Raw genomic sequence first — 13,841 nt, 5'->3', positions numbered from 1 at the left:
TCAGAAAGCGAGCACTTGGTCTCTCAGTTACTTGCCTATCAGTTACTGGGTGACTGGAAGCAAATCACTTCCTTAGCCTGAGTTTCCAAAACTGGACAGTCTGGAGGTCGTTCTTCAAAGTCTCTTTGGCTCTGAAAATGTCTAATTCTCCAACACGACAACCAATCAATCACCCCTTTGTATGAGTATGTATGTATGTATGTATTTAGTATACACATAGGTCTAGGAGTATAAAAGCTCCAGACTCGCCAAGTCCAACTTTACCCTCGGTGCCTTTGCGCATGTCCCCTTTGCATGAAATGACTTCTCTCTGCCTATCCTTTCTTGTGTTCCTGCTCTTGGAAGACGATCTGAAAACCCTTACAACACCTCCCAACCAATCAAAGAAAAAAAATCACAACAGTTTCTATGTTATATTCTAAGTATATTCCATTCCAAAAACAGTGTCCCAAGGTAAGTCCAATCATCCCTATTCTGTGTGTGTGCATGTGTGTGTGGTGTGTTAGTGAGGTAGGGTGTGTGTGTGTGTTAGGGGTTAGGGTATGTATTGTGTTGGGAGTAGGGTGTTTGTGTGTCTTGGGGGTAGAATGTGTATCTGTGTTAGTAGGGTAAGGTGTGAGTGTATGTGTTAGGGGTAGGGTTTGTGTGTGTGTTAGAGGGGTTGGGTGTGTGTGTTAGTGAGGTAGGGCATGTGTGTATTAGGGGACAGGGTGCATATATATGTGTTGGGGGGTAGGGTGTGTGTTTGTGTTAAGTGGGTAAGAGTGTGTGTGCGTGCGTGCGTGCAGGCACGCCTCTGGTGTCAGTCCGCCCCATCCCTTCTCTTATCAGTCAACACTTAGAAGAAACTGGGGATCCCAAGGAAGCAGCTCCAGGCTCTCAGAATCTGTAGCCCTGCAGTTCCTGAAACAAAATGCCTGTTAACATTAACTGACAGCAGAGTACTTTGAAAGGGACGTGTACAGGAAGTTGCCACAGTTGTGACAAAGACAAGGCAGTCACTGTACGGCAGGCAAACGGGAAGAGAGAGGTGGAGAGAACCAGCTGGGTTCAACTGTGCTACTTCCCAAACTTTCTGGAAGCCGGATTTTCCATAATTGCCTTTGGTCCCTTCAGCGGTCTTTTGAATATATTCAGTGGGGAAAAGAGAGCTAAATAAAACTTCGATGCAAACTTGACTTTTGGTTATCACTAAAAATTGCCGAGAGCTAGGACTTGTGAAAATTCAACAAAGGAAACTTGGTGGGAACCATTTTGTTGATTTTTGCTGCTCAGAGCTACACAGTATAAATAAATTAAACCAGACAATACCACTTACACGAGAAAATGTTGATTTTTTTTCCTTTTCTTTTTTGGGTTTTTGAGACAGGGTTTTTCTGTGTAGCTTTGGAGCCTGTTCTGGAACTCTCTCTGTAGACCAGGCTGGCCTTGAACTCAGAGATCCGCCTAGCTCTACCCCCACACCAAGTGGATTGAGAATGGAGGAGGAAGAGACAACAAAGGGTAAAACTTAGAGGCACTTGAAGGAGATGTGGCTCCAGCGTCAACTCCAGGGTTTGGATATTGATATGGCTAGTGTCCACGTGGGGCTGGAGAGACGGCTCTGTTTAAAAGCACTTGTTCTTGCAGAGGACCCAGGTTTGACTCCCAGCACCCAAGTGGTGGTTCACAGACACCCTTAACTGCAGTTCTAGGGGAACTAACACCATCTTCTGACCTCAATGCATGTAAAACATTCATATAATAAAAAGAAATCTTTTAAAAGATTTTTTTGAAAGATATCAGCTTCCTAAGGGGACAAAAAGTTTAATATTATCCAGGGAAAATAATTAATTTAGCAAATTAATGTAGGGTCAGACCTTTAGACTTCCGATCTGGCATCTTGGTGTTTTTAAATGAGGCAGAAGGTCGGGTACCAAGGAGAAGACAACCAATAAAAGTCAAAATTGAAAGAGGAGACATAAGAAAGGGAAGCAAAATATAAATGAAAAGCTGGTATAATACTGCTTTATTTCAGAAACAGAGAGTTTCAAATGCTAATAAAATGATTTTTCATGTAATGATACAGTTGATTCTGAGAGCGTGAAAAATATCGTATTGGACTTGGAGGCAGAGGCAGGTGGTTCTCTCTGAGTTTGAGGCCAAGCTGGTCTATAGAGAGAGTTCTAGGACAGCCAGAGTTACACAAAGACACCTTGCCTCAAAAAAAAATTAATAATGATATTACACTAACCACTGTATTAACCATGAAATACAAAAATTTTTGCTCATCCATGGTCTTGCTTCCTAAAGTTTGACTACCTGAAATCAATCATGGTCCAAAATTATTAAATGGAAAATTTCAGAACCAAACAATTAATTTTTTCATTTATTTTAGCTTATGTGCATTGGTGTTTTGCCTTCATGTATGTCTGGGTGAGGGTGTCAGGTCCCTTGGAACTGGAGTTACAGAAAGTTGTGAGCTTTCATGTGTGTGCTGGGAATTGAACCCAGGTCCTCTGGAAGCGCAGTCAGTGCTCTTAACCTCTAAGCCATCTCTCCAGCTCCAAGAACTAAACAATTTATAAGTTTTAAATTTAATGCCATTTTGAGTGGTATGATAATATTTTAGGATATCTAAGTCCATCCCACCTGGGACATGAACAACCCATCATCCAATGTATTTATACTGTATATATCACAAATTAGCAGCCAACTCAGGTATCAGACCAATTGTAGTAATACTAAAATATTTATATTCCAGTAGCAATTTTGCTATAAAAATGATTCTTCTGTTTGCTCTTAAATATTAGTAACTCTTTCTATATATAAAATTTTCATTAAGCCTTATCAGAGATACATATGCATAGGAGAAAACTAAGGCATGGTTCTATTCATGGTTCCAGGTGCACCCTCCCAGTGTTTGCTACAAGCCTGGGATGAGGGGTGGGCTATGACATCTGGAGCAGTAACTCTTCAGTGTGATACAAATGCTTTCAGAGGGTCTACAGCAAACGGGGTTATTTTCCCATGCCATACCGACGTGCTCCAAGATACGAACTTTCAGAAAGGGACTAGAAAGCCCATATACCCGAGGGTTCCACTTGGGGATGAACTAATTTACAATGAAAGAAACATTCATCTTGGTGTCTCTCATCTCTGTATTACTAAGAACTTCTAGGTTTCCAAGCCTAGTTAAGAGAACACTCCTCATATAGCCCAGGACACCCTCCAGAACACAAGAGTTTTCCAAGGCATGCAGCAGTCTGTGACATCATAACTGTAACTGATGGCTTCCATTTTCCTGTCAGGGAATCCCAGTGAATCAAACATCTGGTGGTCACGGATAAACCTGATTCTAGAGTAACAGTCTCCCTAGCTCACCTGAATCCATTCAACTATGTATGACAAACTGAGTGTCCACCCTGTACCAAAGTCTCAGAAATACAAAGATGGGCAAGCTATGATCCCTGCCACAGCCTTTGGGAAGCTGAAAAAGAGAAAAAAGTCTTTCTTTTTCATTATCCTACAATTTAACTCAGCTCTAAAACTGCACAAGCTAATACATACTCATGGGCAAAGGGTTCCGTCCTGTTTACTTTAGAACTTTTAGAATGGGTCTCCAGGTTACTAGGAACTTCTGTTTGACTTCATTCCAAACCACAACTTCCCACAACCACTTCTTCAAGCTCGAGAATTTTCTAGAATTTACCAAGCAACCCTGTTACTACTGACATAATAAATGAACAAGCAAACAGAGTGACAGATACATAGGGCAGGGGCCAGAGAGGGGCCAATCCCAGGAGTTCCTGTCTCCACGTAGCTTGCGTGATGTGGCATCATCGTCCTGGCACAGAGGCCTCTCTGGAACGACCACATCAGATGTGTGCTCGTGTCAAAATGGAGATGAAAATGAAGCTAGGCGTATAAAAAGATACAATCTACATAAAATCATTTTAAACTCCATACACAAATTGAAAATGTTATTTTAGAGCATCCAATTAGAGGCAGACTAGAGAAAAAAACTGTTCAGTGTGAATGTTTTTCTCAATACAAAAAAAATTCAAAACAGTTTTAACTGGAAATAGTAAAATATCCTCTACAGTAAAATTTTATCTGTATTACAGAGAACGCAGTAATGGTTCTCTTTCTTTTCTTTCTTTCCTTTTTTTTTTTTCTCTTACCCTAATTTTTCCTGGAGCAGGAAAGTGATTTCAAAGACAGGCTTTGAAGAAACAGCCCTGCAGTTTCTTGCAAGAATGTGCAACTTCTAGTATGGTATGGCACACCCTATGCAAGGTTCTTATCTTTCTTTGCCTTGGTTCCTCATTCTGAAAGGAAACCGAATAAGCCACGTGCGTGAAACAAACATACTCAGCATTGCGGCCAGCACATACCGTGTTCCAAAAGTCACACCGAGAACACTAGGCTAAGAAGGACCTGCTTGCAGAGTCGGCCACTGGTTAGTGTCTGGCAACTTTGACATTTCTAAAGCTGGTCAGGGTGGTTCGCTGTACCTCAACCAACCACGAGTATGACTTGTGCTAAACAGCTGCTATCCTTCCAGCATGTGTAATTTTGGTATCTCCTAAGACACACACGATGGGTACTGAATCTATAACAATCGTCCCTCACAGACATGCTCACTGTCACAGTACGAGAGGATCATGCACATCCTTTATTGTTAGTACCTCACCTGGTGCCTGGAAACTTTGCTTTTGTTTTGCGTTCTCCCACTGTGATAACTCACAGCTGAACTGTGAGCAAGCGCTGTCTTAGTTGGTGTCTTAATTAGGATACCACTATGATGACCAAAAGCAAGTTGGGAAGGAAAGGGTTTCTTTGACTTACACTTCCACATTGTAATCCATCATTTAAGGAAGTCAAGGCAGGAGCTCAAACAAGCAGGGAGCCTGGAGGCAGGAGCTGATGCAGAGGCTATGGAGGAATGTGCTTGCTTGCTTGCTTGCTTGCTTGCTTCATGACTTTCTCAGCCTGCCTTCTTATAGAACTCAAGATCACCAACCCAGGGGTAGCACCCACCCACAATGGGCTGGGCCCTCCTCCATCAATCACTAATTAAGAAATGTCCTACGGGCTTGCCTACAGCCTGATTTTATGGAAGCATTTTCTTAATTGGAATTCCCTCCTTTCAAATGACTTTAAGCTTGTGTCAAGTTGACTTAAAATTATCCAGCACTGTTAGGAAGCCCTCATTGTGACTCTAAGCACGGAGGTGGAGCAGGGGACATTGGGGAATATTTGTATACACTGTAAAGATGTGTCTTTGCCAAAGGCGCCTTCTGATTGGCTTAATAAAGAGCTGAATGGCCAATGGTTAGGCAGGAGGGGACAGCTGGGATTTCCAAGGAGAAAGAGGAAGAAGAAGAGGAATCTAGTTGTGTGATTTTAACCAGCAGACTCGGACCAAGTTGAGCATGCAGTACAGAGAGGAAGTGACTTAGCTGCGTGGCAGAATGTAGACTGAAAAAAAAAGGTTAATTAAGCTGTAAGAGCTAGTTGAAAATAAACCTAAGCTAAAGGCCAAGCTTTCATAATTAATGATAAGTCTCCAAGTCGTTATGTGGGGGTTGGCAATCCAAAGACAGTCTGACAAAGAAGCTTTCTCAGGGGCCCTGCCACACTGTTGAAGCCCCTCCGACCTCACAGTCTCTTTGTAGTGTCATGCTGCCCACCACAGTATTGCAGGCAGCAAACCAGCCACAGAGCACCAGGGCCCAATCTAAAGTGGCCTGCTTCCTTAGCTAACAACTGTTGCAAAATTCGCATACCATGTGGTTCCTTTTATTCAACACCTCACCATTTTCTCTTGTCAGTATCCAGTAGGCATTTTTCTTGAACAAACTCCAGTCTTGCACTTCCCTGACTCCCATCCCCATGTCACATGGAGCCTCCCCAGGAAGGGCAAGCAGCCTAGTCCATCTGTCATCTAGTTCCCTGGGTAGAAAGCAGCATCGCTCACGAACCTCCACGGTCTGTGGTACCGGAAGATGGTGTACCATAAACTGTCATGATCTCTGCTTCCCAGTTCACTGGAACATGCCCAGGCGTCAACGAATTAACCACCAAAAGAGAGAAAAAAAGGCATACTGAAAAAAATCAACAGCCCAAGGTAACCTGAAACACTAGTTCCTCAATATGAGACTTCCAGGAGATATTTTAACTGGGTTTCTGATGATCTGTCTAAAACAGAATCTCTCGAGAACTGTGAAAAGCCCCGTAAGTGAAGTCAGCAGGAACCGTCTCAGGAAAGGCTTTTGCCGTCGTGTTGCTGGGGTCGGGTGCAGAGACTGAAGGAAGGGTGGACATCATGATTAACTCCGAGTTCTAACAAAGCATCCAACGGCCATGAGGGGGCCAAGAATGGGGATACTGAAGCAACAGACAGTCTCTTCACCAGCTTTCGTGTGAAGACGGAAGAGCTATAGAAAATTTAAATGTCTCAGTGATTCCAGTGGTTTTCACAGCCCAGCTCTAGAATCTTACTTTCTAACTCAACAGTCTCGTGGGTTCCCTGCCTCACTCTGCTTTTGAATAGTGATTCGAAGAACAGAAACAAAAAAGCAGAAGGTTCATCCACTGCAAACGGGCACCGACACATGCCCCCCAGACAGGGCAGTGATGCCGGGGTGAACCGTCTCTAGGATTTTCTAGAAGATGGGCTGAGAGGTGCCCCTCGGAAGTCTTCCTAGTATTGTTAGTAGTTACTTCATTCTTCATTCTTATCAGAATCTAGTCAATGTTTAGGGATGGGGATCTAGTCAATGGTTTGGAACATGCTAAGCACACATTTGATCTAGCACCTGGCTACATCCCTACCCCCAACAGTCAATAGCTCTGTGACCAGTCACTAAGGAATGACAGCCCATCCATGACAGCAGAAATCATGAGAAGTTAAAAATGCCACCCCCACACATTAGAGGAGCTGGGGGGGGGGGCGGGAATCAGGAAAGAAACTCAGCTAGTGGCTGGGGTCATAGGGCCAGTGAGTCAGAAAAGACACAGACTCTGAATAAGGGTTAGAAGAGGGACTTCTACATGTGGGACAACCACCTCAATCTGCCCTGTACGGTTCTCACCATGACTGAAGCCACCCGACATTCAGAAAGAGACTGGGATCTGAAATAAGAAGGGATCCCTGTGTTTTCATTCTGCTTAAACAGTCAGGGTACTTTTAACTTCGCACAGTTAGCCTTGCAGATCTATAGGTTCTGAGTCCACAGTCAATTAACCCTGGAAAATATTTGAAAGGGAAAAATGCATCTGTTTGAACATACACAGACTTTTCTCATGCTATTATTTCCTAAGGAATATAGGATGAGTATTTTTATAGCATCAGTATTGTATCTGGTATTATAAACAATGTACAGGTCATTTAAAATACACAAGCGGATGTGCACAGGTTATGTGCAAATGCTGCACTATTTTATTGAATAGATCTGAGCATATGAGATGGTGGTGAGAGGAACCACCCCCTCACAGACATCCAGGACCAACTACAGACTAAACATCCTCAGAGTGAGCTGACCACGTGCTGTACTTTCTCTTTCTGGGTACGGTGTATTGCCCATATGTATATCTGTGCATCTCATACATGCCTGGCTCCCACAGAAGCCAGAACAGGCCATCAGAACCTCTGGAACTAGAGGTAACAGCTGGCTGTGAAAATACATGTGGATGCAGAGAATCAAACACAGGTTCTCTGAAGGAACTGTCAGCGCTTTTAACCACCGAGCCATCTCCCGGCCCTTTCTGTGTTGAACTTCAACAGTATCAGTATATATTTCTAAGTTGACAATGCAGGCTTCTGCAGGTTTGGGGTTAGTAAAGTGCTGCCTTTTACCACTGTCGCTGCTGTGTTTCTATTCCTCTCCTGGAATAACTACATTAAATCCAAGTTATAACAAATCATTGCCATACATCAAAAGCTTATTCTTTCCCTCCAAATCTGCTTGCAATTTTAAGATAATCCCTATTTCTGGTAATTCTTATCTAAAACTCTATTGGATTTATGAACTTCTTGGATAACAAAAAGAAATTTAGCATACATATCATGAAATATGACACTTCTCAGTAGGACTAAGGTAGTCGACATAACCAGTCATATTTATGGTTCTAGGCACACCTATGTATGTGTTCACAGTGAACAGGATGAAGAGTGAGCATGGTCTCACCTCAGCTCTAGTTTTACAGTAAAAGTTTTGAAGCTTTGGTTTGCAAGATTTGGGGGTTTTTTAGTTAAGGGAATCTGGTTCTGTGGGGTGTGAGTCTGAAGAATAGCACAGGTCACGGTGGTACGCCACAGCAGAAATGGCGGAGCTGAGATTGTCCAGGAAAAGCAATGCCATTCTGTACGAATGAAGGGAACCAAAACACGGAATAAGAAAACAATGAAACAAGCAAAGCAACATCTGAGAGAAACGCCCAGACTGAGCCCAAACACCAGGCCCACCAGACATTCGCCATCGTCATCTGTGCTGAAGCATGCTGTCAAGAGAAATCTAGTTCCCAGTCATTCTCTACACCCCAAAGGAATTTCTAGAACAGAAGACTATGGCAGTAGCAAAAAGACCACGTCCGCCATGGCAAGATTTTACATTGGCCCAGAGAGAGCCACTCATTCACATTCCTTGTGGAAAGCTAGAAGCTGCCTAGCCTAAGCCTCACTGTATCGCAACACCCCACATCAGGAGCTCACGAGACACCGCTTCTCTGCTCTCCCTGCCCCAGCAAAGATCACTGCAGGAGATGCTCAGCATCAAGAGTTGAAGAATTCCTCTGCAATCAACTTCAATAAATGGTTCACCTAAGCTTCAAGTAATGAAGAAACGTTCACACAAAGCAGCTTGGGCTCTGAGACATAATATGACGGGTTGTGGGGAAAAGCCTAATAGATTCAATAAGGACCTACAACAAACAGGAAAAGCAGGAATGTATTTTCTCTGTCAGATTAATATTAGTTCTGACACCAAATGCATAGCCATATATCTTAACCTATAACGACAGACTTGTGCCAAATTCTAGCACATGCTAAATCTCACCTTTCAAGTCCAAATAACAACAAACCATCACCTCAAGTCCACTAACTCAGTGGAGAGCATCACCTGCTCAATGGTACCGACGCTGAATGCAGCAGAATAGACTGTCTCCTACCTCCGCTCGACCCTCGTAGTAGGTTAACACGGACTTGGTAAGTACAAAAAGTCTCTCTTTGTAGTTTAGCGGGGATGTCTTCTTTTTCTGCTGGGACCGTTTAATAAGAATCTCTTCTAGGATAGTGTTAAAATTCATCTCGGTCTTCTGGTCGCTCTTTCTCCTGCCATTGAAGATCCCGGGATTCTAAAGTAAGAAAATAAACAGTGAGGATACGGTGCTAATTTTCTAATGCTACTGCAATTTTAAATTACGAATAGAGGCCCTCCTCACCCTCCAGCTAGGAGGGTCTTAAGTGTCCAGATTGGGTTGTGCAAGGCCCAAAGGACTTCCTCTCTTAGTTCAACCTCCATCCTGCCCAGCCATTTCCTAGGAAATGCTAATCAAGATTTTCCATGATGATGATGGTGATGTATGCCTTTGTCTCTCCTGGTATCCCTCAGCTCTCTAACACACTCTGCTATTTGACTTTAGAGAACAAATATCTCAGACGGCAAAGGGCATTCCACTGCCTGTATTGTTGGTTTAGGCTTCAAGATCATGGGATCTGAAACACATGCCAGAACACACAGCATTGTTGTAAAAGGAGTGGTGGGCTGCGTTCCCGGCAGCCGCCCAGCTAGTTTACACCCAAAATAATTACACCATAGCGTAAGTGATCTGAGCATGGTAGTGGGTACAATCCACACTAACTGAGGAAGGATGTCATCGGGACCTGGCATCGGAGCGGCGTCAAAGGGGAGCTACAGGCATGGCCCTATCCATCTCTATTACTCCATTACTATATAGTAATTATATAGTATCTCCATTACTATGCTCCATGTATGGCTCCTATCCAGACCTCGAGAGAAAAGAAGCCCACCCAGTCAGAGCTAACCCTCCTCAGGACGACCCACCTGGGTACAAAGATCAGTAGTCCTGTACCTAGAGCCTTGAAACTTAAACAAGAGCTGGCGAGGTGACTCAATTGGTAAAGGTGCTTTCCTCCAAACCTAATGACCTGAGCTCAGTCACCAGAACTCCCCATGGCATGCAGAAAGAAAGGGAGGGAGAAAGAAAGAGGAGGGAAGGGAGGGGAGGGGAGAGAAAGAAGAGAGGAGTAAAGGGGGGAAAAGAGGAGGGGAGAGAAGGGAAGGGGAGGGGAGGAGAAGAGGAGAGGGGAGAAGAAAGGAGGAGAGAGGAGGAGAGAGGAGGGCAGAAGAGGATAGAAGAAGCTTGAGGAAGGAAGGAAGGAAGGAAGGAAGAAAGGAAGGAAGGAAGGAAGGAAGGAAGGAAATTAAATTCTCAACCATTTTAGAACCCAAAGGTTCTCAGAAGAGACCTGCAGACACTTCCCTGAGACAAGCTGAATTAAGGGCAACTATCCCTTTCCTTGCCTTCTCCATGTCCTTTCAAGAAGTAATTGCATATCAAACTACAGAAACAAAAGGAGTCTCTTGAAGCACATGCAACAGTTACTTGACAGGGTGGCCAGAGACTGGATACTGAGCTACTAAGGAATTCTATCATACCTTCTTCCAACCTGATAACTTTAGTGTCCTACCGCAACTACACTCTCTTACTCATGACCATCAACCACTTGGGCTCCTCCGATGTCTATGAGGGTTTCTCCAACAGCATAGCCTGTAAACATCCACCCCTTTATTCAGAAGGTATGGCGGGGTCAGAGTGAGGTTTAAATGAGATATAGATAATAAACTTACTGTGAAAATGCTATACAAGTGTCTATTATGGTTATTGTGGTGGTTTAAATAGAAATGGCCCTCATAAGTTCATGGAGAGTGGCACTATCAGGAGGCATGACCTTGTTGAAATAGGTGTGGTGTTGATGGAAAAAGTCTGTCTCAGTTCATGTCCTGCTGCCTGTCAATCTGTATGTGGAACTCTCAGCTCCTTCTTCAGTACCATGTATGCCAGCACGCTGCCATGCTTCCCGCCATGATGATAATGGACTAAACCTCTGAAACTGTAAGCCAGGCCCAATTAAATGCTTTGCTTTAGAAGAAAGGAGGTGTTGTGGCCATGGTGTCCTCGTCACAGCAACAAAACCCTAACGAAGACAGCCATATTTACCTCCACCATAATTTCCCCAGCTCAGAGCATCCTCAGCTCACAGCTAGACAACAGCAGCACCTTCCCAACTGGGCTTCCATTACCAACACTCATGCCTCATTTAATTCTAACTACATACCCCTTCTTCTTGCTGAATCAGTCTCCAAAGTTCCAGCAGGTCATTTCATTCAGCAGACATCCTTAGGGTCACCCAACTCCTGCAGGATAAAGTCAACACTTAGTCTGACTCTGAAGAGGTTCACAGTGCGGTTGCAATCTGACATCTGATTTTCTTTTTGACTCTTCCCCAGTCACTCCAAATACAAATATGGCAGGGCCACCCCTCGCAGTATCCATTCCCTGGTCTACAGTACTCTCCCCACTCCTCCCTCTCCATCTATGACAACTCCATCAACTCAGAACTCACCACCCCCACAATGTAGTCCTTTTCCATGTCTCTAGATAATGGCAATCTTCCGATATCTGTACCCATAATCTCATTCATGACAAAGGTAATCATATTCTTCCATATCTGTAACAATGAATAAAGCTTAACTTCTCACCTAGTTATTAATATACTAACATGTACATTGGAATCCTCAGAATAAATTTTGAATACAGATATCTAGGTTCTGTTTTCATTTTCCTTTAATATTTTTTAGATCTGAAGTGGGGCCTGGACATTATAATTCTATGGGCAGGTAGAACTGTGAGCCGCCATCTTAAAGGAAGAGCCTGAAGCTTTGTGCTTCTTTTTACCACTCTTGGTGCTTATAGCAGACGGTAAGACGGTACGCGAACTGGGAACTTGGCTGGAAACTTTACACACAGAAAGACAGACAGAGACACGGGACACAGGTCGTCCTTGAAACAAGAACGCCAACTTTATTGTGCTCAGGTGCAGCTTATAGAGGGCTCTGGCCATGCCCCAGCTCTCAGGATCTCTCAGTCACAGGCCCACCAGACACCACTCTCCTGCCATCAGGGTCTCGTGCTCAGAGCAGTTGCAGGCACAGGTAAACAGGTTGTTTTGCTCAGTTCACTCCAGCAGGCAAAGGGTATGAGGCAGGCAAAGAGAGTCAAGGGGCCAGAGGTCTGCAGCCCACAACTCTTGATAAATAATTACAACCTGGACCCATTAATCCATGTGCATGTTAACTGGGAAATCAAAGGCAAACCATTCTTTTCGCATCTAAGTTGGTCCTCTTGCTATATTGCAATTTTGTCCTGTTCATTTGGGTGTATATTGTGAATAACAACACTCAAGAGGTTGAGGCAAGAAGATTGTAAGACTCAAACCAAACCTAGCCTACATAATAAGGTTCTGTCTCAAAAATATAGAGATAGATAGAGATGAGATAGAAATAGATATTTGGGGGAGATAGAGGTGCTCTCTTTTGTTTTCCTGAGAAACTATTGGTATGCAAATTCCACTTCTTTAGAAATCTTTTTATGTTTCCAGGAAGGGAAAAAATGGCTCCTTAGGGAAGATTACCAGAGGAGAAACAAGTTAGGCTCTAGACACGCATGTGTTGTTCCGATCCAAAGAGCAACTCCTCTGCTACCCAACGGTGCACAGATTCTCGGAAGGCACCGGAGGACAGCTAGAGCTTAACTGTGGTTCTCGAAGCAAAAGATCCCAACACCAGAGATAAGAGAAACGGCTGTTTAATGACTTCACGGTGAGGAGGGAACCAGGTAATCTGATTTATTGAGAGACTCATGGTCATACAGAATCATACCATGTGAGCTGAAAGAGATCTCACACATCACCCCCTTTGCCTCACAAATTAGAAAACTAACATTCAATTAGGCGTATTGCCCAAAGTATCACAGACCAAGATCAAGAAAAATAAATAAATCTCTCCTGGTTCCAAATGAAGGACTCTTCGTACTATTCCACACCACACAAATTCACTGCCTGGTAATAATTCATAGGTCAATGGAAAATTCTGGCCAGCAAAAGCCATTGTCCTTTGTAGGGTGGAAAGGAAGTATATCTCTACTCACGGAAATGTCCAGTTAAAGAGGCTGAACATACCCACTGCCATCCTGGAAGACCATCAAAAACAGCTATTGTATTTACTTGTTGTTATTAAGAAATTAACACTCTGATGGACTGAAGAGATAGCTTAGTGGTTAAGAACTTGTGCTATTCTTGAGGATGACCCAGGTTTGGTTCCCAGCACCCGTTTTGTGGTTCTAGGGAACCCAACACCCTTTCTGATCTCCACAGCCACCTGCATTCACACATACATATCCTGCCCCCTACACAAACACATAAATTAAAAAAACAAAAAAAAATAAGTTTAGAAATAAATAAAAAAATTTTAAAAGAAATTAACACTCAAAAGTAGAAGCCAGAAAAAGATACTAAATAAATAAATAAATAAATAAATTTCAGAAACTAGAAGACAAGTACATGCTAGATCTAACCAAGGGAGGCACAGAGAGGCACCTGGAAACAAATAATTTTATACCTGAAAACCTCTAGATAGTATAAAAACTAAGTCACCAAGTCCAGAAGCTCTAGAAGTAGTGGTAAAGAAGAAACTGAAGCATGTGTGCGTGTGTGCATGCATATGTGTGTGTGTGTAAGAGAGAGAGAGAGAGAGAGAGAGAGAGAGAGAGAGAGA

The 13,841-nt window shown here is 43.3% G+C and overlaps 1 protein-coding gene across 3 annotated transcripts in view; it reads right to left on the bottom strand.

Moving 5' to 3' along the window:
* The window catches only part of Tec (tec protein tyrosine kinase), a 106,041-nt gene that overhangs the window by 55,780 nt on the left and 36,420 nt on the right, over positions 1-13,841 (bottom strand). For all 3 annotated transcript variants that reach the window (XM_041671293.1, XM_041671292.1, XM_041671291.1), the window contains exons 2-3: positions 11,345-11,423; positions 9,154-9,339 (exon numbers count right to left, since the gene is read on the bottom strand). In XM_041671293.1, coding sequence (XP_041527227.1) covers positions 9,154-9,291 — 138 coding nt within the window. In that variant the 5' untranslated portion in view covers positions 9,292-9,339; positions 11,345-11,423. The remainder of the gene's footprint in view (positions 1-9,153; positions 9,340-11,344; positions 11,424-13,841) is intronic.

The sequence above is a fragment of the Microtus oregoni genome, unplaced genomic scaffold (genome assembly GCF_018167655.1).
Source record: "Microtus oregoni isolate MIOR12 unplaced genomic scaffold, Mior012 000021F_ref0000039, whole genome shotgun sequence".
NCBI classification, from domain to species: Eukaryota; Metazoa; Chordata; class Mammalia; order Rodentia; family Cricetidae; genus Microtus; species Microtus oregoni.
This window is presented reverse-complemented; position numbering and strand designations above follow the sequence as displayed.